We start from the raw sequence: 24,656 nt of genomic DNA, 5'->3' as shown, positions 1-24,656 counted from the left end.
TGTAGATAAATCCAAAAACAGTCCTTGCAGAGTGTTCAGAGAGGAGAAGGTGACTCCCAAGCACTCCTGCAAGTTTCCAAATGGCTTGAGAGTAAAAGACTGTCAGCTGGATTCTGCCAGCATTCTAAAGCTTCTCTTCAGGGGAAGTTGGGTTGATTCTTGCTGACTTTAGGAATTTAGATGCTTAACGCTTCAGGAAGGAAGTGTTAGGGGCATCAAGTCGTGTGACTCAGTGTTTAGAGAGGACCCACTCTGAAGGTAAATGAGAGGGCATAATAGGTCTAATCATTGGCTGCTCCCTTAACTCTAGGCTTCGGTCATTTTCCAGACTAATCAGTGGGTAGCAGGATTAGCCCCATATTTATTGCTAGTTAAGGAACAGCACTGGTCCCATAAACTGAATGGGGAGGTCCCTGGTAAGTGACCAACATATCACATACAACAGGCTTCTAAGATTAGATGGCATTTTTTGAGTGCTTAAAACAATTATTTTTCAGTTTTTCCATTTAAATATGGTATCAAACAAGGGTAATCTATGTTGCCTAATGGGCTTTGCCTGAAAGTATTTGCTGTGAAGCCACTGATTCTTCTCAAAGTCTGATGCAGGGCACCCTGGGTCTTTTGTTGGATCTATTCTAATCCCCATTACTTGCTGAAATGACTGAATGTGGTCATAATAGGATATTGTTACCTGGTGATTTTTTTTTTCTAGAACCATACTGATTTCAGTCATGGAAACCCCCTCTACACATAGTGACAACTGAGGGTGCTAATGTCCTATGGAGGTATTGGAGACCCAATGAATAGATGAGTTTCACTTCTTTCTGTGCTTGTCTTTGACCCAGTAAGAAGTCTTTGGCTCAGTGGTGATGTCCCAAGGAGCTATGATTTAAATGTTCTTATAACCTGTTCTGCTACCACTCTGTCTGCCCCTGAATGCAAAGATAAAAAGTCTGAGGACACGGAGTCAGCTAGGGTCCCTCCTTCCATCTGTGCGTGGATGGGTGAATGAATAATTACAGCAACGCACTACAGTTAAATGTAACCACTGTGTACAGCTGCAAAGAAAGTAGTTTCTGATTCTGAAAACCATGACAAGATGATGGGAAGCCAATTCTTTTGCAGAGGAGCAACAGCTCTCATCAAAGGACATTTTGTTTTTTGAAACCGTGAAGTTGTTTTTAAAATGTGGACAGAATTATTGGTCATGTGGAACCAAAATCCCCTGATGTTCACTGTGCGGCATTGAATCCAGCACAAATGCATTTGCAGGTGTAGTGACCTTCTCCTTTATAATGAAGCTGTTCTGTGGGCCAAAAAAATGAGTTCACTTCGAGAGGCTTTCTGCATTCCATGATTCATATATGCATTGATCTGGACAACAGGACTTTGCAGGAAAGTGAGCCACATGCAGGGTAGAGCAGTGTGCCCCTTCTCTTACGTGTCAGTCCTTTGGTTCTCAATTGCATTTTCAAATGTAGGGAACCACAGCCTTCTTCACAGAGGGCTGTAAATCATTCCATGCATTTTGAAATGGCTGGGGAAATGCACCAAGAATATTGATCAGGAAAGGATTTTCAGAATTTCTCCAGGAAATCTTAGCTGTTAGAGATTAAGAAGGCAGAAAAGTGCTTTGGGTGAAATCCAGAGGCTGGATTAGAGAGTATCTTTAGAATCATCCACCCAAACCTCTCATTTACACTAGAGGGAATGGAGGCCCTGGGAGGTTAAATGATTTACCAAGGTTACCAGGTTTGAGGCAGCACCTGCACCACAGCATCGGATTTCTCACTTAGTTCAAGGCAATTTCTGTTAACCCCCTCCTGTCTCTCTTAACTAACTGACCCCTTAAATTAAAAAGAGGACAGAATCTAGGGAAGCATTTCTCAAACTATGTTTCACAGCCATTTATGTCAGAGTCGCCTTGGATACCTTTCCAATGCACATTTCTGGAATTCATCAGACCTACCAAGTGAAATTGAGGCCTGGGCATCTGCATTTTCACAAGCTCCTCAAAGGTTATTTAGGTACAGTGCACTTTAAAACCATCCATTTATTAATAGGCAGGTGGTGGGAAATGGCCACTAACTTTCAACATCACTGAATTTATCTGGAGGATACGGTCATTCTTATTTTCTTGCTGATCTTCCTGCCAGTCATATAGGGAGGTGAACAGAGCGAATGATGGTTCAAAGAGTAATTACAACGGCTTTCTTGTTTTCCTAATGCCTGCTTTGGACATAAGTATAACTATTAATATTAGCTCTTTTTCCCCCAACTGGCAATATTTGTCTGCTGTATATTGCTCTGCTGTCTGTGATAGAAGGTAAATGAATGCTTTGTAAGCATCCTCAAATATACAGGCCCACTTCAGTTTCTGTTGATACACAGGGTCTGGCCTCAAAACGTCTAGCAACGAGTCCACAAATAGTTCAGTGAGAGTTCCAATTACCTCTGCACGTAGGTAATTATTACTTCTGCCATTTAAGTGAAATTTCAGTACATTGCTTATAGCAATAAATTTAGGAGCATGTTTATGCTGTCCCTGCTTCTATTCATAGCATAGATTTAAAATTCCATTTCTGTTGGGATATAGCTCTGAACTGTTCTTCAGTAAGAATTTGGCTGATGATAAATAAAATAATACCATGATCTCATTTTTTTCCCCTCAGCACCTAACAGACTTGAAAAATCAAAGCAAACCAATCAATCCACCAAGCCCCCCCTTCTCCCAGCGCCCCCTCACAATGCCAATTTTCCCTGCAAATAGGAGAGTTGTGTTTCATGGCAGTTCTGTAGGATTACTGCGCCATCAAATGTGCTGTAGAGGTGTGATGTCTTGGCACTTTGGAGGACTCTTTATGGAGTTTAACGGGCTTTGCGGTGTATTTTGCAGCATGCTCTTTCTGACAAGGCCTGTGTGAAAGCCTTTGACCCAAAGACAACGTGCTTACAGGAATGTCTTATCACCACTTTCCAGGAGGCCTACTTTGTTTCAGAAAGTTTTGAAGAAGCCAAAGAAAAGATGAGGTAAACTTGCTTTTCTTCCATCTATAGAAAGTAACTTTTTGTTTTTCTGGCTCTGTTTCTTCCTTCTATCTCTCTCTTGTACCAATAGGGGTTGATCACATATCCTTCTATTTCTGTTTATTCTGCAGGGACTTTGCAAAGTCAATTACCCGTCCCTTCTCAGTATACTTCAATCCCTACACACAGAGTATTGAAATTCTGAAAGACACCAGAAGTATTGAAAATGTGGTGCAGGACCTCCGCAGTGATTTGAACACAGTGTGTGATGCCTTAAACAAAATGAACCAATATCTGGGGATTTGATGCCTGGAACCAATGCTGTCGCCAGCATGATCTTTTGGGGTTGCAGCAGCAATTCAGTCAATGTCATATAACACCAATAACTTGCTGTGTCTTGGCTTGGCTAGTAAGCATGCAATTCTGTATATCTATACCTACTTGTAGCTTACTGTGTTAATGTATGAAACACTGTAAGGAACCCAATAGCAGATAACCCTCATTGTTTGAAAGATTGTAATATGTTTAAATGTCTTAAGTAGCTCTGACATTCCTGCTTAGCATCCCTAACCAAACTGCGTCTTTAAAATTTGTAACAAGGCGCCCTCTTATGATTCTAGCTTATGACCTTTTCTTCCTTGAATCTGAGCTATTCTCTGTTCATTAGATAAAATGAAAATAGCAGTGAAGCATTTCTATTTTCAGTCGTATCTGTTTTTGCAGCATTATTCGAGATAAATCCAGAGTTGTAGGAAACTTCCTATTACAGTAACAAAAGATTCATTATTCTATTTCAAAAATTGTTGAGGTAACACAGTAGTTGAAATGATTTGAGAATGAGTATTTATACAATGTAAGAAAAGAAAACATTTTACAAACAGGATATATAGGTTGCATTGACCTTGTAGAAACAGTTGTGGCAAGCTTCCTGAAGTATTTTGAAGAGGATACTTCCAGAAAGAATATAAGGATAGAGTAAACACTGGGGAATAAATCTTGGTACTATGTATTTCATGCTGGAATAAAGTGAATTATCATCTCAAATGTTTAATCCATTTCTCTGGTCAGAAGTAATAAAATCATAGGGCTACAAAGATCACCTGTGATTCCAAAGAGGTGGAATTGAGTCATAGAGAAGTTAAGTGATTTGTCCAAAGTAGCACAATTAGTTGTGCACTGAAGTTCATAGATGGTTGCATTTTCATTTTGGATTGTTGAGTTCAACTTGGTGTGAGTGTGTGCTTACGTGTAGTCAGAGAAGGGAAACAAATGCTTGTTAGAACTGTTTGTCACTGCATGGGAACTGGTTTGTAACCATTGTTTCCTCTCTCAGCCATGCACCAGACTAGATCTATGGTCAGTTGTCCATGTTCTCAGAGTTTGGACAACTCTGGGCAAAAATGGATAATACACCACAAATTTTTGGTGATCCTTGATATGAAAGATAAAGTCAGGCCACTAAGTGAACAAATAAAAAACTGCATTTTGAAATGGCTGGGGGAATGCACCAAGAATATTGAATGAGTGAATGAACTTCATCTTCTGATTCCCTCACCAAACACAAACAAAAACTGATTCTGATTTTGGCAGGTAGTAAGGGTTCTGAATGCTTAATTGGTTGGGACAAAAAGAGGTAGAGAAAGAAAAGATGACAAAGTGGCTTTTAAACTTGTAATTCCAAAATACTTATTTGAGCAATTTCCAACATTGCTGACAGGGGTCCCAGGGCATCCTGGATCCATGTTCTTGGTATCCCGAGCAAAGAATTGAGCCAGACATGAGAGGTTGGAGAGCAAGACAGTGGTTTATTTTAAAGGCAAAGTAATGTTTTGGGACAAGTGAGAGAACTAGAGTGGGCCCAGCTGCCAACCATCTAAAGGTCCTGTCTACACTGCAGAGGTGACTTTTATTGGGCTGCACTAGTACTCCCCTCTTTCCCCTGGGTGGATATGGGGTTAACTGACACCTTGATTGACAACTGAATTTTACATAATTTCTTTTCTATTGCCCATGTGTAAGTTTATTTTTCCCTTAAAAAATGCACAGACAGGGAGCAAACCCCAGTGCTAAAGATATGTTAAATAGCAACAAGTTAACTTAAGTCCTCAGGCCTTTGGGCTATTGCTCATGCCCACGACTGGGGACCTTGCCTTCTTGGTCTTGAATTTCCTTTGTGGTCCTTTAACTTTCTCATGCACAGCAAGATGGCCTAGCTTGCCCTCACAGGAAGGGACTCTGGTTGGAGTGTCCTCAGGGCTCTGGGTGGAGGTGAGAGCCCCAAGGTGTGGTCCCTTGCTAGGGCCTGGTCTCCTACCTAACAAAGATGTTCTTTTAATAGGAAATTACATCAAATTTCAAGCTAATTCATCGTCTTATATGGGACTCATTATGGATCAGAAATCTTTGGTCTAAATATATACAGGGGAAACATGAGAAAGAGTTCACAAACACCTTAGGGGAGGTAAATTTAAAATAAAAAGTCTGAGGGTTTTGAATGTTGGTTCTCTTAATAAGAGATTTCATTTCTGAAGCATTCTCAAACAACCCCTGCCCCCAAACAAAACAAAACAAAACAACAAAAAACCTGAGTTCCTGAAGGCATTTGGTGGCTAGAAGGTGACAATCTTGAAACATAAATGCTGTTCTAGGGTAAGGGGACAGACAGTACCTTGGAAAATTATCAGAGAAATGATGAATGCACTGAAACAAAACTCTACAAGGATCCAGCAGTTGTATATCTTTATAGTTTTTAGAGCCACAAACACAGTTTCTTATACCCTTCTTAGGTCTAAATGACTGTGAATATCTAAGTACTTATAAATATAATCTAGCACAAAAAGTCCCCCAAGTTTCAGAGCAAGTTGCTGAAAATTCTTCGAGGAGAAAATTGGCTAAGACACTCTAAATATCTGCTTTTCCTGTTTCCATAATTTGATGTTGTTTGAGACACAAGTCCTAGAGAGTCCTGTCATTTTTTTGGTCATTAAAACAAACATAAATGCCATCAGAATTTTCTGATTTAGCTTCACTGAGGATAACCTCTTAGTCAAATGTACTTAAGGGAGAATTATATTTAATTGCAAACAAAAGCTCTAAACAAAAATAACATTTGAAGGGCTGGGATTGTAGCTCAGCGGTAGAGTGCTAGCCTTGTGCTCGAGAGGCCCTGGGTTCGATTCTCAGCACCACAAAAATAAATAAATAAATAAACAAAAAATAAAGTTATATATATGTAAAAGAATATTATAAAAAAATAACATTTGAGGTGTCTTCTGCTTATTGTGGAATCTTCACTTTTCTTACATGTGCAAAAATCTATTCTATTTTTGTTTCAAAAAAGAAGAGCTGCAAAGTAAATAGGCTTTCCCACAGAGCCTATATAGGTATCATACAAGCAGGAGGAATTACTTGATTCTTTTTAGATTTGTTCTCCATTTGGAATAGCGGTAACCATGGCTTTCACCCTGTGAAACAATGGAATCGTGGTTTTCATTTGTTGTGAGCATTTAACATGCAAATGCCATTACAGCTAATGGTGGGAAAAATCCTATAAAATTTAATAGCCATCATAGGAAAAGTGTTGGCAGAAAAAGTCCTCAAATGGAAATAGTGCAACAAAACAATCACAGCCAGCTTCTTGTCATATCTGATACCTGCTCAGTGTAACCATTTGTCTCAATTAAGCCTTCTGACTTAAAGCTAAATTAAATAGATCCAAGGGCAATTATAAATTTAAAGACACTTGCTTGCTGTCATCTCACTGTGAGTTGTTACTTTATTTTGGCTTTGCTGCTGACTTCTATAATCAGCTAATCAGAAATCAACAGAGTTCCCAGCAAAATCAAGTTTCTTATGCATTGCACTTTGCAAAGATAAAATCTGATTAGTTCGGGTTTATTCTTGAAGCATTTTATCTGTTATGAGTTGGGGTTAATACCCAGTGTATTCTTGAATGATTAGTTTATTTGACATAATAAGGACATAATAGTTTGTAAATTGTACCTATTAAGAGTGAGGAATTTTGACCCAAGTTTTATTTATTTGTTTTTAGCACTTTTGTGGTAAGGTTTGTGAGAACTTGGGTTTCTGGTTTATTCTCATTTATTTACTGTGTAATTTAGAAATTATGCTTTATAGGAACAATATATCTGTGCTTGTCTTACTTGCACATTGTAAATGGGCCTGAGCCTAATGAATGTAAAGTATTGCAACATTTACCAACATGAAGAGTCTAAAATGAAAAACAGTGTGCTTTAACGTGGAGGCGAATAGAAATACAACGTTTCATTTTCAAATGGAGTCATGGCTCACATCATCTCATTTTCTTCATTCGAGGAGGAAAACATTAACACGAGATGTAGTTGTCCTCCAATTCATTTGATCTAATTTTCAACTTCTAAAGAATCAAGCACTGATGCTTACTCTCATGAACCTTGTCTTACTTATAATGAAAAAGAAAGCAGCCTAGAGTTTTCTGGTGTGTCTGAATTTTTTTTTTTTCCCTCCAGTTTCCCAGGATGTTCTCTTACTTTGGGAAATGATTCTTAGGTTGATTACCACATTCTGGGAACAGTCAAGGGAATTTAGCAGTGGGACACCGCTTCTTCTAATATTAGATTTGCATATTTCACAATAAGCCAGTTTTGGAATGTGAAGTGGTGATTCTTTGTAATGTGATTTGGGACTCTCAAAACACTCATCCAGTGGCTTAGTACATAATCAGACACTGTGCTAGACCCTGAAGGTATAGTGGTGAATAAGAGAGAAGAGCTTTATGCCCACCTGGTATTTACATTCCAGTGGAGGAGACACAGGTGAAACAAAACAAAACAAAAACCCACATGGTGTGACAAGGTGACAAATTTTTATGAAGAAAATAGGGTGATTTGACAAAAACAGTGGGGAGATGAAGCAAGAGGGCCTGGATAGCCTTTCTAAGCAGAGGGTATTTAACCAAGAACCATAGGGTGAAAAGAAACCAGGCAAGGAGAGGGCCACACAAAGAATATTCCCGGAAGAGGGAATAGCAAGATCAAAACAAATGATGCAGCTGAGGAGAAGATGGATTGTAGTGGGCTGAAGTTGAGCTATTTGAAGGCAGCCCGGGAAGCCAAGGTGAGATGATACAGGATTCCATAAGGAGCCACGTGTACTCTAAATGCAGTAGAGGCACTGGAGGGCTGCAAGAAAGACGGTGACAAGGTCTGATCCTCACTTGTAAGAGCTTACTGAGGCTGCTGTGTGGAAATGGATTGTAAGGGGTGGGTGTGGGACAGGAATCCAAGTAGCAAAACCAATCAGGGAGCCCTTGTGGTATTGGGGATCTGCAAAGCTAATATCTTGCTGGATCATGGTGGACATTAGTAAAACTTGTTGTAATTAAATAAATTATAAACCAAGTGGGTGAGAACCACCAGATGAAAGACTGGGGAAAACTGGTGTCACCAGGACCTGGGTTGATTCTCATTTGACTGGAAAATCAGTCATCCAACGAGATCTTGTGTCTTTCCCAAATATTTAAAGATTTTTGGACAAAACAACATCATGTTAATCTTCCCCTGGTTAGTTTACCTCTTAAGGAAGAAAATCTAGGCTGGGCTGGAAAGCAAGTGCATTTTTTTTTTCTCTCTCTTGGGACTCATAAGTATTGATGAGAAGAACAAAAATGAACTAGGAAATGGGACCGTATTGGTGAATGTCGGTGGTGAGGACATATAGGGTAATTCAGGACAAAAATTATCCCTCACCTCTAGGCAAACTAGTTTTATTCACTGTCCATCAAGGCCATTTCTGTAGGAATAGGGCCACTTAAGTGAGTTAGTTAAGTTTATTTCCACTTTTCTCATTGCTTCCCATCTCCCCCAGTGCATAGTTCAGATATCCCAGAAAAGGCTCCCTTGCTGTGATTTCCCCATCTCTCCAAGAAGGATGGGTCTGGTGCAGCAGCTGGAAGTACATTTCCTTTTTTGGGAAGATTGCAGTGAGCCTGATGTTCAACCCAAGGGCATCTGTGGTTATGGTGCCTGCAAACAGCATTCTCATAATCTAGTCTGGATACAGTTTTTATAATTGAACAACAAAAACATCTGACAGATGTGGGCAGGGTAATTTGAAAGCTAGATGGCACAAAGAAATCAAGTTCGTTTTCTGTCAGAAAAATCAAATCTTTAGAAGCTCGCCCTCGTTTTATGTTCAGTTGGGGAAAGATAATATAAATTATAGAAATGTGGTAGGAATTTCCTGGTCCCCCTCACCCTTTCTGGATTCCTTGCAATCTCCTTGCTTTTTAGCTTGTTCATTTCCATGGAACTAGCAAGATGCTGATTCAGTAGGTCTATTATTCCCAAAGGTTTGCAAACCACTGAACATATCTAATGTACAGCTTGCCCAATTTTAGTGAACAGCTAACTTCACAGACGTTAATGAGGCCAATTATTGGCAAGTGAATTTGAAGTGAAGAACACATTAGGTTTGCCACTATAGCAGTTATTTGTTTATTGGGATTGATTGAGGCAAACTTCCTTTTGATCATTACATCTGATTGATCACTACACATGGCATTATGAAAGAATGAGGTTCCCGAATCAGATAGTTACCTGGAAGAAAAATCTCTACCTTGCAAGGGGAGAACATGTTCCCCTATCCATTTCAGTGTGAAAGCCTAGCCATTAAAAAGGAATGGATCCTAATTAGTCTCCTCACAAATCTCTAAAACTTTTTGGTCTTTCCTGTTGAGCAGAACTTAAAAGAAGCCTAAATTTCTCCCTTGCCCGTGTATAGTCAATATCAAAGGAAATAACTTGCACGGTAATACTTACTGCTGAAAATGAGCGCAGACATAGCAATCCTGATTTGAAGAGGCATTGGAAAGTATAATTTGATTCACCCAGCCAAATGATTACTGCAAGTACAGATCATCAGCACGGCCCACTCCAGGACATTTGAATTGGTGATCAGCTGACAGCTAATTGCCACACAGAGTCTGCCTCTTGAGCCTCTGCCTGGAAACAGGGAAAAATCCCTACTACTCTTATAGACTCTGCGCCTAGATGGAGGCTATTTTTCTATGTTGGAATTATGTCTTTTAGGGTGGTTGTTGCTTTGCTTTTACCAACCAGCTGTTGTTTATTCAGCATTCACACTTTATCCAATAACTATACCCCCTTTTCCTTTTGTGAATACCACCCCTGCTCTAAGTCCATACTTTGGGTGGGGCTGATTCTACCTCTCAGTTTTAGAGGTGGGTTCATGACCAGGGACTGGTCAATGAGCTATTATATCTTCCTACCTACAATTGGTTCAGGGGTTGAGTTGGACCCTGAGTTGGGCCAGTTAAAGTTAAACCTTGGACTTTTCTGGAACCCCTGGAAAAGAAGTGTGCTGCATTCTCAAGTGAATGTAAAGGGGCAGAATGTGAGTCTGGATCTAACACAGATTGCCACATACAGAATGTAGGACCAGGAGTGAAAAAGATGATGTTTTAATGACACTGTCAAGTTCACAGATTTAGCTGTGCCTGTAGTTAGCAGTCCCTTTGGACTTTCCAGGTCCAAACTAATAAATAGCCCCTTCTCCTCCGCTCTCATTTTCTTGCTGACATAAAACATGTGCTAACACCCAGGAAAAAGGCAAAAGAGGAGAGGCAGGAGATTTGGGGTTTTACATTCTTCACACTTGACCTCTTGGTTCTGGGAATCACAAGTTCTGAAGAAACACTGTCGATGTCCCTTTTGGCTTGGCCTCACCATAGAAATGTGGAATATCTGCCCTGTTTCTTCGCTAATTTTGGAAACAGACTTTTTCCAGGGAAAGGTGGCCAATAAGATTTACAACAGAAGGGTTTGTGTTTCAGGTGGCAACTTGAGATTTAACCTGTAGGTCACTGATTTCTTCCATGAAGAGTGAATATCTAAGCAAATCCAACGTAAATTGAGAGGTAGCTTAAATAACGGGATGAGACTTTTTCTGTTCCAATTTTTCACTGCAGCACTTGGGAAGCTCTGCTTTTCATTAGGATTTGACTTCTTTAAGCAAAAATTATCTCCCAAGAAGAGTAGAGAGAACCTAGAATTTGAAATCAGGTAACTTTCTGCTTATTAACTAATTGGGTGATCGTTATAGATTTACTGACACCTCAGGAGGAGGCTTCAGTTTTGAGTTTTCCATAAAGTGGACTGTTTGCTGCATTATCATGAGAACTAAATATATTTAGTCACAAGCTGCTTAATGATGGGGTCAGCTTTGTTAGGCAATGTTGTCACTGTACGAACGTCATGGGGTATGTTCACACACACCTAGATGGATTAGGTCTATCACTTGACATGGCCTCTTAATACAATTAGGGAAACCAGTCAGCAGAAGATGTAAGAGGGGCTACTCCCAGCACAACGCAGCATACTGTTTCACAGTAAACTTTTAAAAAAAATTTATCTAAAATAATAATAAAGTATAGTTTACTAAAGACATAAATCAGAATCACAGCCATTTATTTTCATCAAGTATTATGTCTTATCCACAGTGATATGTGCAATACTTTTATATGATGGTCAGCAGCAAAAGCCTGCAAGTAGGTATTGTGCTATGACATTATGATGGCTCCAATATCACTGGGAATTTTTCAGGTCCATTATAATCTGATGGGACCACTGCTATATATGCAGTCTGTCATTTATGGAAACACCATTATGCAGGGCATGCCTGTATATTAAATCTGAGTCTATAAATTTCATCAAATTGTGGCAAGTTGACTCTGAGCCATTCTACCAACGTCTAAAATGAGCAGAGAGGTTGTTGTCATCCTGTTCCGTCACCAGACCATCTACTAAAATTGAAGCCCAACCAGTCCCATTGATGTCAGAAGTGCTGTGTTCCCAAGGCTCCATTTCAGAAAAACACTTGCTTGGGGTTGTCTCTGACAAAAATAAAGTCCTAGTCAAAGGGAACAAATTAAGTCCGGAATATAAATGTATTTTATTTGCTGAGCAGGAAAGGGAAGTGCTAAGTGAAAATAGGAAATTGGAATATTATGTGTTGGAAGAGCAATTCCTTTCATCCCTGCAGCTAATGGACTGAGCAAAAAGTGAACAATTTGTTTCATATGATGATTCACTAACACTAACTGACAAGGTTTCCATTTCTGAGTCCCGCTCCACGTTCAGCTGCTTGTTTTGCAGTGCAATAATGCAATTATCTGTCTGTCTTTTGCAGTGCATAAATAGGATGGCTGAAATGTATGTGAGGAATAACCATAACCGCTTCAATCCTTCCTGGTGAAGGAAAGAGTGAGGGAAAGGCAATATGGAATGTCTCCTGCTTGTCTTAAAATAACCATCTGTTTCCTTTGTGATGTCCTCTTCTCTGGAATTCTCTTCTAGAAAAATACTCTGATGTGAGGTGGAGAACAGTTTCACTTGGACCTTTATTCTTGCCTCCTTCTCATCTCTGTACTGAAGGAGCCTTCCTTCTAACCACCAGCTTAGGCACACGGCAACTACCCTTGTGGTTTGCATTGACCTAAGGAGCTGGGTTGGGCACTGGGGAGACCTGACACATGCCAGCTCACTTCGTCTCACTAGGGTTTATATTAAAGACTAATCCAGTCTCAGCTTTATTTTCCATTTCTAAACTTTATTTTGTGGATTTTATTTCTCTCTTATTTGTATAATTTGGGTTCACTTGACAGATAAAAGGGAGCTTTATTATAAATGAAATTCAAGAGAAGAGGTGTAATGAACTTTCAAAAAGGACGAGAGCTGGTAGCTGGAAATGTTTCAGAATTGTCCCTTAGCCATCACCTCTGCCTTCTCTGCACATCGGTTTCACTTCTTGTCTATGACTCTCTTTTTTCTTTTCCTTTCTCTGTAGAGGGTACACACACACACACACACACACACACACACACACACAGACACCATCTACTAAAAGTGAAGCCCAATATATTTTTTAACTTACCCTTCTAAGTGGTGGAATGTGGTGACTTTATAACTCCTGAGTTTACATGTTGTGTTTTTAGACGGATTCATTAAATATGAATTTAAATTCCAAATTCTCAGGAAAGAGTGATTTAGTGTGGATCAGTTGTCCATTCCTGATCCTGTGGATTATGGCTCATGTGGAAGGGTAAAGTGATTTAAATGGGGCTGTAGAGACCCTTGTCTGGGTAGAAAGGCAGGTGTGAGAGAAGATGGCCTGGGCAGAAACCCAAAGAGGCTTTTATAGTCCAGGCTACAATTATCGTCCCATTTTGAAAATTACCATGCCTAATGGAGCTTGTCCTTGGATTGTAAATGAGCAGACTTGAGGTTGGTCTGCATCCCTATGTCTCATTTTTATCATCCTCTTTTGGATTTTCTTTTTCTTTCCTTTTTTTTTTTTTTTTTTTTGTACTGAGGATTGAACCCAGGGGCACTTATCCCCAGCACCCCCTACCCACTTTAAAAAAAAATTAATTTGTTTTACTTAGTTACACATGACAGTATGATGATCTTGACATATCATACATTTGAATCAGATGGGATATAATTTCTCATTTTTCTGAATATACAGGTTGTCTTTTTATTTTATATTTTGAGATAGGGTCTTGTTAAAGTTGTCTACAGTCTTGCTAAGTTGCTAAGGCTGGCCTCAAACTTGTGATCCTCCTGCCTCGGCCTCCTAAACTGCTGGGATTATAGGCGTGCACCACCATGCCCGGCGATTTTCTGACTTTTTCATTCAAATGTTCCAGTTTTTAGCGTGAGCGAGGTGAGCTTATACTGGAGTGAACTCTCATTGACCATCTGTCCTTCCTTTCTCCCTCTTCCTTAACTACTGTACCTCACTGAGATCATATCAGATGTAGATAGCGAAGGCTCCTGGGGGCTCTTGCTGTGAAGTTGTGACCAGAAAGGAAATACTGTAGAGACAGAGGAGGAAGATCTTTAAGTAAAGTTGAAGGAGGTGACGGACTTTGCTGAGCTGAGCCCAAAGTCCCCCTGCCTAGAAGTGTCAGTGGAGCATGGAGCACTGAGCACTGGGTGCACTGATGAGCAAAGCCAGACAAGTTCCACCCATGTGGACTATGTGTTCCTACTGGGTTTCCTGCCTCATTCTGGCCATTTTTCTTTCTTTAAAGAGTACGTAAGAAGCAGGCTGACACCGCAGAGCTAAGCCGTTCAGCTAGCTAGATGTCATAGGTGACAGGTTTGTGGTACCTACTACAGGGAAATTTGGTCTGGATTTCTTTTTCTGTCTCAAACTTCTACAAAACTTTTTTCCTTGGTCCACTGTGACCTTAGAGGTATGATGGGCTGGGCTTGAGCTCCAGAGGTCTTTAGGTGTCAAGTGCTTCCTTTAATCTTAGGGAGAAGTCGACTCATTAACTTCATGAGTGCTTCTGAGGAGCAGATCACCTATTCTAAAAATGTCTGTGACCACACAAAGGTTTTGAATATATTTATAGCTTCCCCTTCTCTTTTTTTTTTTGAGGCATGTAGCTTTTAAAAAATGAGTTTAAGGTGTTTCACTAGCTAATCATGGTCTATCATTTAGAATTACCTATTTCAATCCAGGGAAAATTAGATAACTGCACACTATTATTAATTATCTTGTTTTATCAGGATTAGTTTAATATCCACTATTTTTGTATAATTGCTATACATAAAATGAAATCAAAGAGAACATAATGGTGGATTTGTCGGAACACGTAACATGGACCTATTATTTTAGAACTGCACATATAAAAAATAAAAATGTTTCTTTTTTATTTTAGGTCCCCTTTTTCTTCTTCTTCCTGAATTGGGGTTTAAAGCTTATATTGTCAATATTCTGTACTGTGGGTGAGGAATTATGTTTGCTTAGGCTTAGCAGATATGTGGGTTTTCTTTCGTTTGTGATGTAGGGCTAACAATATAATACTGGGGTCAGATAATGGAAATGAGTAACCAGTTCTGCTACTAACTAGGGTAATTGGCTAAAGCGCTCTATTTTACCTGGGAAATGGAAACTAATTTTAGCACTGATTTTATAGAATCAGTGCTTGTGAACATTAAATGAGATGGCATGTTCAGAGAACTAAGAATAGCACCTACCAACGATCTCACAGAGCCCTTAAGAATAAAAAAAAAAAAAAACACACATGATGAGCATTTGGCTCAATGCTTGACACATGATATTTGTAGGCACTCAACAAATGTGAGCTATTATTAATGCATCCATTTAACAACCTCATGGCTATAGCTGGAACTTTTTATCATACAAGTCATACATCAACATTTTTTTTTAGAAGTCAAAGATACAAAAGAGTAGAGGACAAAGTTTTAACATTCTTCTTTGTCCCCCACTGCCCCAATTCAACAGCTGTCAGCCTTTGGTGTAGGGAGATTTTGGTACCCTTATTATTTCCATCAGTTCTTCCACATCGTTCTTCAATATTGATATACTTTGTTTTTTGATTAATACAAAGCTCATATCAAACAGGTTGGAGTTTTCATCTTGGAATTCTTTCCATGTCCAAATGTGTTAAGTCTACCTCCTACATTTTAAACACAATTTCATCACATCTATAGTACAAACATGCCACAATTCAATAACTTCTTTTGTCTAATGTATGTTTCTGTTTGTAATTTTCCATTATTACACATGGTATTGCCAAAAATATCCTTCATATAGTTCATATTCTTATTTCTGAACAGTTGGCTATTTCATGGGATAAATTTATTTCTTAAAGTGGAATGTTAGCATCAGTGAATGTGCACATTTATAATTTTGATAGCAATAGCCAAACTGCTGTTTAGAAAAAGCTTCATGAATAATATATCATCAATTTAAACTGCCACTAATGGTCAGAATCCCTATTTCTTATAGATTCACCAACATGGAATATTATCAATCATAAAGATATTTACCAACTGGAAAAGCACAGAATGAAATATCATCTTTTTGTTCAATTTGCATTCTCAATCACCAGTGAAGTTAAAATACTTTTGTCAATCTGGAAATTTTTAGCGATTATTTCTTTGAGTACTTTTTAAAACTTTGCCCTCTTTCTCCTCTTTTTTCCAAGACTCTTATGACAGGAATATTAGATCTTTTATTATAGTCCCAAAGGACCCTGGGGTTCTTCTTACTTCTTTTCAGTCTGTTTTCTCTGTTGTTCATTTTGCTTAACTTCTCAGTTTCATTGATTTTTTTACCTGTCTCATCTGTTTTTCTGTGAGACTATCCATTTAAAAAAAATTGGCATTTATATATTTCAGGTCTAAATTTTCATTTGGTTCTTTTTATATTTTTTATACCTCTGCTGAGAATTTCTATTTTTCACTTGTCTCAAGTATATTTTTAATTGCTTTGGAGGCATTTTTAGTGATAGCTGCTTTAAAACATTTGTCAGATTATTCTAACATCTTTGTCATCTGGATTTTGGCATTTATTAATTGCTTTTTTCCATTCAAGATGAAAAGTTTTCTGGTCCTTTATATGATGAGTGACTTTTGATGGAAATTTGGTCATTGCAGATATTATATTATGAGACTCTTTGTCTTATTTACATCTTTTGATTTTATTAGCTTCCTCTGATACCACTCTGGGAGGAAGTGAGGGGCCCATCTTGTAAGATGGTGCCAGGTGGGGGCACAAGTCCAGGTTCCCCAAATAGCTTCTGTTTTTTTAAAAAAATATTTTTAAATTTACATATGACAGCAGAAGGCACAATTGTTCATATCTCTTGTTGTATACAAAGTATATTCACACCAATTCATGTCTTTATACATGTACTTTGGATAATGATGTTTATCTCATTCCACCATCGTTTTTAACCCTGTGCCCCCTCCCTTTCTTCCTACCCCTCTCCTCTATTTAGAGTTAGTCTATTCCTCCCTTGTTCTTCCTTCCTACCCCACTATGAATCAGCCTCTTTATATCAGAGAGAACATTAGGCATTTGGTTTTTTTTTAATCTTTTTAAAATTGATTTTTCTACATATGATAGCAGAATGCACTACAATTCATATCACACATATAGAGCACAGTTTTTCATATCTCTGGATGCATACAAAATAAATTCACACCAGTCATGTCTCCGTACATGTACTGAGGGTAATGATGTCCATCTCATTCCACCATCTTTTTTACCCCCATACTCCCTCTCTTCTCCTCCCACCCCTTCGCCCTATCTAGAGTTCGTCTAATCCTCCCATGCTCCTCCTCCCACTCCACTATGAATTAGCCTCCTTATATCAGAGAAAACATTTGGCATTTGTTTTTTGGGGGGGGATTGGCTAACTTCACTTAGCATTATATTCTCCAACTCCAACCATTTATCTGCAAATGCCATAAATTTATTCTCTTTTAATGCTAAGTAATAGTCCATTGTGTATATATACCACATTTTCTTTATCCATTGATCTACTGAAGGGCATCTAAGTTGGTTCCACAGTTTATCTATTGTGAATTGTGCTGCTATAAACACTGATGTGGCTGTGTCCCTGTAGCATGCTGATTTTTAAGTCCTTTGGGTATAGACAGAGGAGAGGGATAGCTGGGTCAAATGGTGTTTCCATCCCTAGTTTTCCAAGGAGTCTCCATACTGCTTTCCATAGCAATTGCACCAATTTGCAGTCCCACCAGCAATGTATGAGTGTGCCTTTCCCCCCACATCCTCCCCAACACTCATTGTTGTTTATGTTCTTAATAGCTGCCATTCTGACTGGAGTGAGATGAAACCTTGGAGTAGTTTTGATTTGCATTTCTCTAATTGCTAGAGATGTTGAACATTTTTTTCATATATTTGTTGATTGACTGTATATCCTCTTCTGAGAAGTGTCAGTTCAGGTCCTTGGCCCATTTGTTAATTGGATTCAAATAGCTTCTGTTAATGACTACAATGGGGAAGGGCTCCTCTTATTTCTGAGGGGGGTAGAGGTTCCTTGTCTCTCCTGTCTGCATATGGTCCCCACTGACACCATGAGAAGAGGACCTAGTTACTGTCTAGTGGTGATGAAAATCCCAGCTCCCTACCCATCCTTCTGTAACTCCAGAAGAAGCATTGGGGAACTTCACTGCAGAATGCCCAGAATGTCATATGATCCAGCAATTTCTCTAGTGAAAAAAAATACACACACACACACACACACACACACACACACACACAAATAAAGGGAAATTAGTGTGTTGAAGGGATATATGTGTGCCCATGTTTATTGCAGCATTATTTATAATAGGCAAGACATGAAATCAATCCAGGTGTCAGTTGACAGAAAAGATGGACAAAAGAAAATATTCATATTTATGATGGAATATTATTCAATCACAAAAAAGGATGAAATCCTATTTGAAGTGGTGTGGATGAACCTGAAAGACGTTATGTTAAGTGAAATAAGTCAGGCACAGAAAGACAAATACCACATATTCTTACTTATAAGTGTAAGCGAAAAAGTTGATTTAATTGGAATAGAGAGTAAAATAGTACCACAAGTTGGAAAGGGTGGGAATGGAGAGAGAATGGTTAACAGGTACAGGGATGTAGTTGGATAGAAGGATAACTTTTTAAAATTTTTTAAAATTTTTATATGAGAGTAGATTGCATTATAATTTATATCACACATATAGAGCACAATTTTTCACACCTCTGATTGTATACAAAATATATTCACACCAATTCATGTCTTCCTACATGTTTTTTGGAAAAAACTATCCACTATCACTTTTAACCCCATGCTCCCTTCCTTCCCCTCCTACCCCTCTGCCCTATCTAGAATTTGTCTATTCCTCCCACCTCCCCCTCCCCACCCCACTATGAATCAGCCTCCTTATATCAGAGAAAATATTCGGCATTGGTTTTTTGGGATTGGCTAACTTTACTTAGCATTATCTTCTCTAACTCCATCCATTTACCTGCAAATGCCATGATTTTATTCTCTTTTATTGCTGAATAATATTTCATGGTGTATATATGCCACATTTTTTTATCCATTCATCTAGTGAATGGCACATAGGTTGATTTCACAGTTTAACTATTGTGAATTGTGCTTCTAAACATTGATGTGGCTGTGTCCCTGTAGTGTGTTATTTTTAAGTCCTTTGGGTATAGACCAAGGAGAGGGATAGCTGGGTCAAATGGTGGTTCCAATCCCAATTTTCCAAAAAATCTTCTGACATTTTAAGGCATAGTAGGACAACTATGATTGATAACAATAAAATATTTTGAAATATTTTGTATATTTCAAAATAGCTAGCATAGAAGATTTTGAATGTTTCCAAATTAAGCAAATGACAAATACTTGGGGTGATGGATATACCAATTTCCTTGATCTGATCATTACACATTGTAAACATGTATTGAATTATCACCCTGGGCATAAATATGTACAATTATTATGTATCAGATAATTAAATATATGAATATGTTATGCTCATTTAAGTGTCATAAAATCAGAAAAAAAGACAAACCTAAATGAAATAATCACAAAACTGATGTGAAATATTAGTGTATCAGTTATGATGATGTCTATTAAGAAGAGGCATTGATTCTGTCTAGAAAACTTTTCCTGGGGGAGTGAAGTATAAGCTGAAACCCCAGGGAGGATGATGAGGGAAGACAATGAATGGACATAGAGTTAGCCAGTTTTTTCACGCTGTGAATAAAAGACCTGGCAATTTTAGAGGAGGAAAGGTTTATTTGGGGGCTCATGGTTTCAGATGTCTCAATCCATAGACAACTGGCTCCATTCCTTGGGGTCAGAGGTGAGGAAGAACATCATGGCGGAAGAGTGTGTTAGAGGGAAGCAGCTCAGGACATGGCACCCAGAAGCAGAGAGAGCTCTCCTTACTATGGAGGGAGGAAAGATAAACCCAAAGGCATGCCCCCAAGGACCCATCTCCTCTAGCCACGCCCTTCCCACCAAGAGTAACCACTCAGGGACCAATGAGGGACCAATGCACTGATTAAGTCAAACCTCTTATAACCCAACATCTGACCTCTACACTTTTTTGTATTAGCTGCCAAGACTGAAAAAGTTGCTTTTCAGTCTTGGCAGCTAGTCCAAAGACGTGGTGCCTCTTAAACTTAGAGCTTCTCTTTCCTGGCCAATAGTGACAGCTCATTTCAGCTGAAGTTTAGAGTAATTTATATTTTTTCATGACCCAGAGATAACTATTTTGCTCCTACAGTTTATCATTAAAATAGACTAAGGATGGAGTTGTAGCTAGATTCCACAGGTGGATCTTTATCATCTTTGGTTGGTTCTTCTGATTTGGAGAATTGTGATCTCATGTTGGCTGTGATATTAACTAATATGGGCAAGCCATTTCATCTCACTCAGCCTCAGTTTCTATGCAGAAAAAGAAAATTGGAGCTGGGTGTGGTGGTGTAGGCCTGTAACCCCAGCGGCTTGGGAGGCTGTGGCAGGAGGATTGGGAGTTCAATGGGAGCCTCAGCAACTCAGTGAGGCCCTAAGCAACTCAGTGAGACCCTGTGTCTAAATAAAATACAAAAAAAAGGGCTGGGGATATGACTCAGTGGTTAAGTGCCCCTGGGTTCAATCCCTGGGTACAAAATAACAAAATAAAAGAAAATTGAATTATATAATTTCCAAGACTATTTTCACTTTCAAAATTCCTTTAATATAATTTCCTGTTTATTTTGTTTTTGTGTCAACATACAGAGGCTAGATTTTTCCCACTCTATAAAAATCTATCCACTTCTCTATTGTATATGGCTATTAAAGTTTTTTTTTCAGTGTTTTCAGAGCTGATTAATTTTCCAGAAGGTGTATTAATACCGTTGACATCTCTCAGTGTCCTCCTGATGGATCATGTCAGTCCCTTTCCTTCTGTTCCTCAATCACTAATTGTAACTCCCTGTCACCACTGTTAGAAAACCTCCCCAGAGGCCATCGAGCCACATAGGCAGATATTCTTTCACTTCAGCCACCTTTCAGTTTTCGCTTTCTCATTGACCTGTGTTCATAAGCAGCTCTCTCACATTAACAGTGTATTATTTTTCTATTGTTGCTATGACAAATTGCCACAAGCCCAGTGGCTTAAAACCACATGAATCTATCACCTTAGGTTCCACAGGTTAGAAGTCGACACCATGGTCTCATCGGCCTCAAACGAAGACACCAACAGGGCTGCTCTCCTTTCTGAAGGTTCAGGGAGAATCTGGTTCCTTGCCTTTTCCAGCCACTGGAGATGGTGGCATTGCTTGGCTCAATATTCCTTCTGGGTCCTTCCACTGCCGTGCTCTGACCATGCTCTGTCATCACCTCTCCCTTACTCTCCTGCTTCCCTTCTACTCGTAAGGACTCTTGGGATTACATTGGTTCTGCCTGAAGAATTCTTGATACTCTGCCTATTTCAAGGTTAGCTGAGTAGCAATCTTAATCCCATCAGCAGCTTTAATTCCATTGGCAACCTCAGTTCTGTTCTGCTATGTAACCTAAAGTATTCAGGTTCTGGGGGTTAGGTTATAAATATATCTGGGGGGATGTTATTCTACCTACCACAAATAGAGCCATCTTGTAAAATTATAGCTATACTATTTAGACTTACTACAAAGATTCATGTACATCTTACCCTTCCTCACGAGAGAAAATAGTGGAGAGTTTTAAAGGAATCAACAGTGGTATTGGCTAAGAGTTGCTGAAAATTCCAGGTGGGTTTTATTAGATTTGCAAGCCTTCTTCATAGTACCTGTTACTTATGTGATTAACAGATTTCCAGTAAAAAGGGAATCTCTTGTTTTCTGCTCAGACTCCTTCTTAGAACACAAAGCTTATTAGAACAGAGTTTCTCTTTTTTAATGGTCTTGAAGATTGCAAAGTCCTCATTAATTAATTAAAAAACATTTATTTTAGTATCTTTGGGCTTATTCAAGTTGACATTCAATTTCCTCCTTACCTCTCTGAGTAGAGAAACACTAAATCTACATGGCCCCAAATTATTAACTGCAGAGCTAAACATTGATAATGAAAAAATATCACCACATTAGTTTCTAGAATCATTCATTCTTCCTGAATGGCTGCCTTCTATTGGCCTGACATTACAGATAAGCTAGACAACTTCCCAATTTTCAGATTCTCCACTCTAGCGGGGAATTACAGGCCAGTAAACATCTTTAGTACTTGTCTTAGTTCATTTTCTGTTGCTATAACAATATACCGAATTCTGTGTAATTTATAAAGATGAGAAGTTTATGTGGCTTATAGTTCTGGAGGCTGAGAAGCTCCAAAGCATGGCACCAGCATCAATAGATGTCATTTGGTGAGGGTCTTCTTGCTTCTCATAATGTAGTGGAAGGCATCACATGGCAAGATAGAGCAAGAGTGCTAGCTTGACTTTCTCTTCCTCTTCTTATAGAGCCATTAATGCCATCATGGAGCCCCCACCTTTATGACCTTATCTAATCTGTATTACTTCTCAAAGGCCCCACCTTCAAGTCTCATTAACATATGAATTTTAGGAATAAATTGTGGAGATTAAGTTCAAGTTAACACATGAACTTTTTGGTGATACATTCAAACACAGCAATCATCTTGTTAGTGACAAGGTAGGATCAAAGTAACTACTTGTTAAGAAAAAGTTGAATGAGCCCCTCTTTTGTAATTTTCTTTCCTTCTTTAAAACATTGGCTATCTGAAAGGATTTAAAATCAGCATTACTACTATGACGCAGCCATTTCCATGTGTACAGCAGCTCAGTTATGATTGCTAAGCTATGGGACCAACCTAGGTGTCCTTCAGTAGATGAATGTGTAAGATCAGGCACCGTTGACCAAAAGGAAAACAGATTAAAAGCTGCCAAACAATGTTCTCCTTTTTTGCCAAAAAGATTGCCAAACAATCTCCTTATTGTGGATGCTAAACCACAATAAGGGGGTGGGTGAAGAATAGAAGTTCAGTGGATTAGACAAAGGGGAATGAAGGAAAGGGAGGGGGGGATAGAAAAAGGAAAGAAAGTGAAATGAATCTGATATAAGTTTCCTATGTACACATATGAATGCACCACAGTGATTCTCAGCATTGTGTACATCCACAAGACCTGGATCCTAATTAAAATAAAATATACTCCATTGTTTTATTTAAAATTTTTGCTGCTGTGACTAAAGTACACAACCAGAACAATTGTAGAGGAGGAAAAGTTTATTTGAGGGTTCCTGGTTTTGGAGGTCTTAGTACATAGATGGCTGGCTCCATTCCTTGGGGTCTGAGGTGAGGCATAACATCATGGCAGAAGAGTGTGGCAGAGGGAAGCAGCTCACATGGTGATCAGATAGCAGAGAGGGAGACTCCACTCTTCAAATACAAAATATATACCCCAAAGCCATGCCCCCAACGAACCACTTTCTCCAGGCACATCCTACCTGTCTCCAGTTACCACCCAGTTAATCCCATCAGTGATAATTTTACTGATTAGGTTGACGCTATAACACAATCATTTCTCTTCCAAACCTCCTTGCACTGTATCATGTGAGATTTTTGGGGACGCCATATCTAAACCATAACATCCATGTTTGTATAAATATGTCAAAATCAACTCTACTGACATGTGAACTAAAGAGAAAAAAAATTGGCTGGCTGTTGATTAGTGAGAAGAGATGGGCTGTGAATCTAACTCTGAATCCTAATTCTACTAAATCTGAATCCTTACTCTGTAAGTCACTGTGACCTCAGAAAAACGACTTCATCTGTTAGAGCCTCAATTTCCTTATCCTTAACATGGAGATAATATTTTCTTCATATGTTTGGTTCAAGGATTAATTGAAAAAAGACCTTAAAAATTCCTTGTACAGTCTTTCACATCATAGATGTTGATGATTACTTTCATTTTCATGTTTGATAATTTCTTCATGTGTAACATCTGACATACCCAAACAAAAAGTATGGCTAGGAGAATTTTATTAGAGGGGTTATTTTTCTGATTTTCACTCTCTTGTACAGAAAGCTTTTCATTATAACCTTTGCCCTATTTGAAAAGCATTGTTTTTTTTTTCTTTCATTGCAAGATGTTTGAGAAATTAAGAAAAATATCACAGAGCAAAGTGCCATTTTTGACATTTTCATGTATTTCTTTCTCTCACTCTTGATCTTGCATAATATTAGAGGTTTTCATAACTATAAGTAACAGAAACTCAGCCTAGCTTAAGCAAAAAATGGACATTTATTGAAAGGGTATCCATGAAATTCAAGAACATCAAGAAAGAATGATGCTAGTAACTGATAAGTCAACAATAACAACTTACTTTCTCCATTTTTCTAAGGCAGAATGCTTTCCTATCTTTGCTATTTTTCTTCTCTTGAAGATTGGATTTTAACGCTGGGCATGCTTGTGGCTTTATATGGCCTTTGTGTAAGTTTCAGTAAAACTGAGCTGCTGCATCAATGAGCTCCCCAAATGTGATGTTTTTAAAAAGTTCATTTCTATTTTTCTCCAGGTTAATGAGACGAATTTACTTCATACAGTTATTCTGAGATCTTGGTTTTTCCCATCTTTTTTTTTTCTCTGCCATTCCCTAGATCCTTGTCCAGTTTGCCTGGTTCATGGGCATGTCCACGTTCCAATTCATAAAACAGAATGGGAAGAGCTAGTCCAGGAGAAAGGGTTTATCTTTAGGTGATAATCCAGAAGTTGCATGCCTTATATTCACAGTCCTTT

The 24,656-nt window shown here is 38.7% G+C and overlaps 1 protein-coding gene across 2 annotated transcripts in view; it reads left to right on the top strand.

Annotated features, from left to right (window-relative positions):
- The window catches only part of Tph2 (tryptophan hydroxylase 2), a 232,927-nt gene that overhangs the window by 86,717 nt on the left and 121,554 nt on the right, over positions 1 to 24,656 (top strand). The window contains exons 10-11 of one of the 2 annotated variants that reach the window (XM_005330422.4): positions 2,897 to 3,030; positions 3,159 to 4,071. In XM_005330422.4, the coding sequence (XP_005330479.1) occupies positions 2,897 to 3,030; positions 3,159 to 3,333 (309 nt within the window). In that variant the 3' untranslated portion in view covers positions 3,334 to 4,071. Of the gene's footprint in view, positions 1 to 2,896; positions 3,031 to 3,158; positions 4,072 to 24,656 lie in introns of those variants that run through there. The other variant, XR_013440445.1, reaches the window with a different exon arrangement.

The sequence above is a fragment of the Ictidomys tridecemlineatus genome, chromosome 6 (assembly GCF_052094955.1).
Source record: "Ictidomys tridecemlineatus isolate mIctTri1 chromosome 6, mIctTri1.hap1, whole genome shotgun sequence".
In the NCBI taxonomy this organism is placed as follows: Eukaryota; Metazoa; Chordata; class Mammalia; order Rodentia; family Sciuridae; genus Ictidomys; species Ictidomys tridecemlineatus.
Note: the sequence above shows the minus strand (reverse complement) of the source record. Positions and strands in the feature narration are given on the sequence as shown.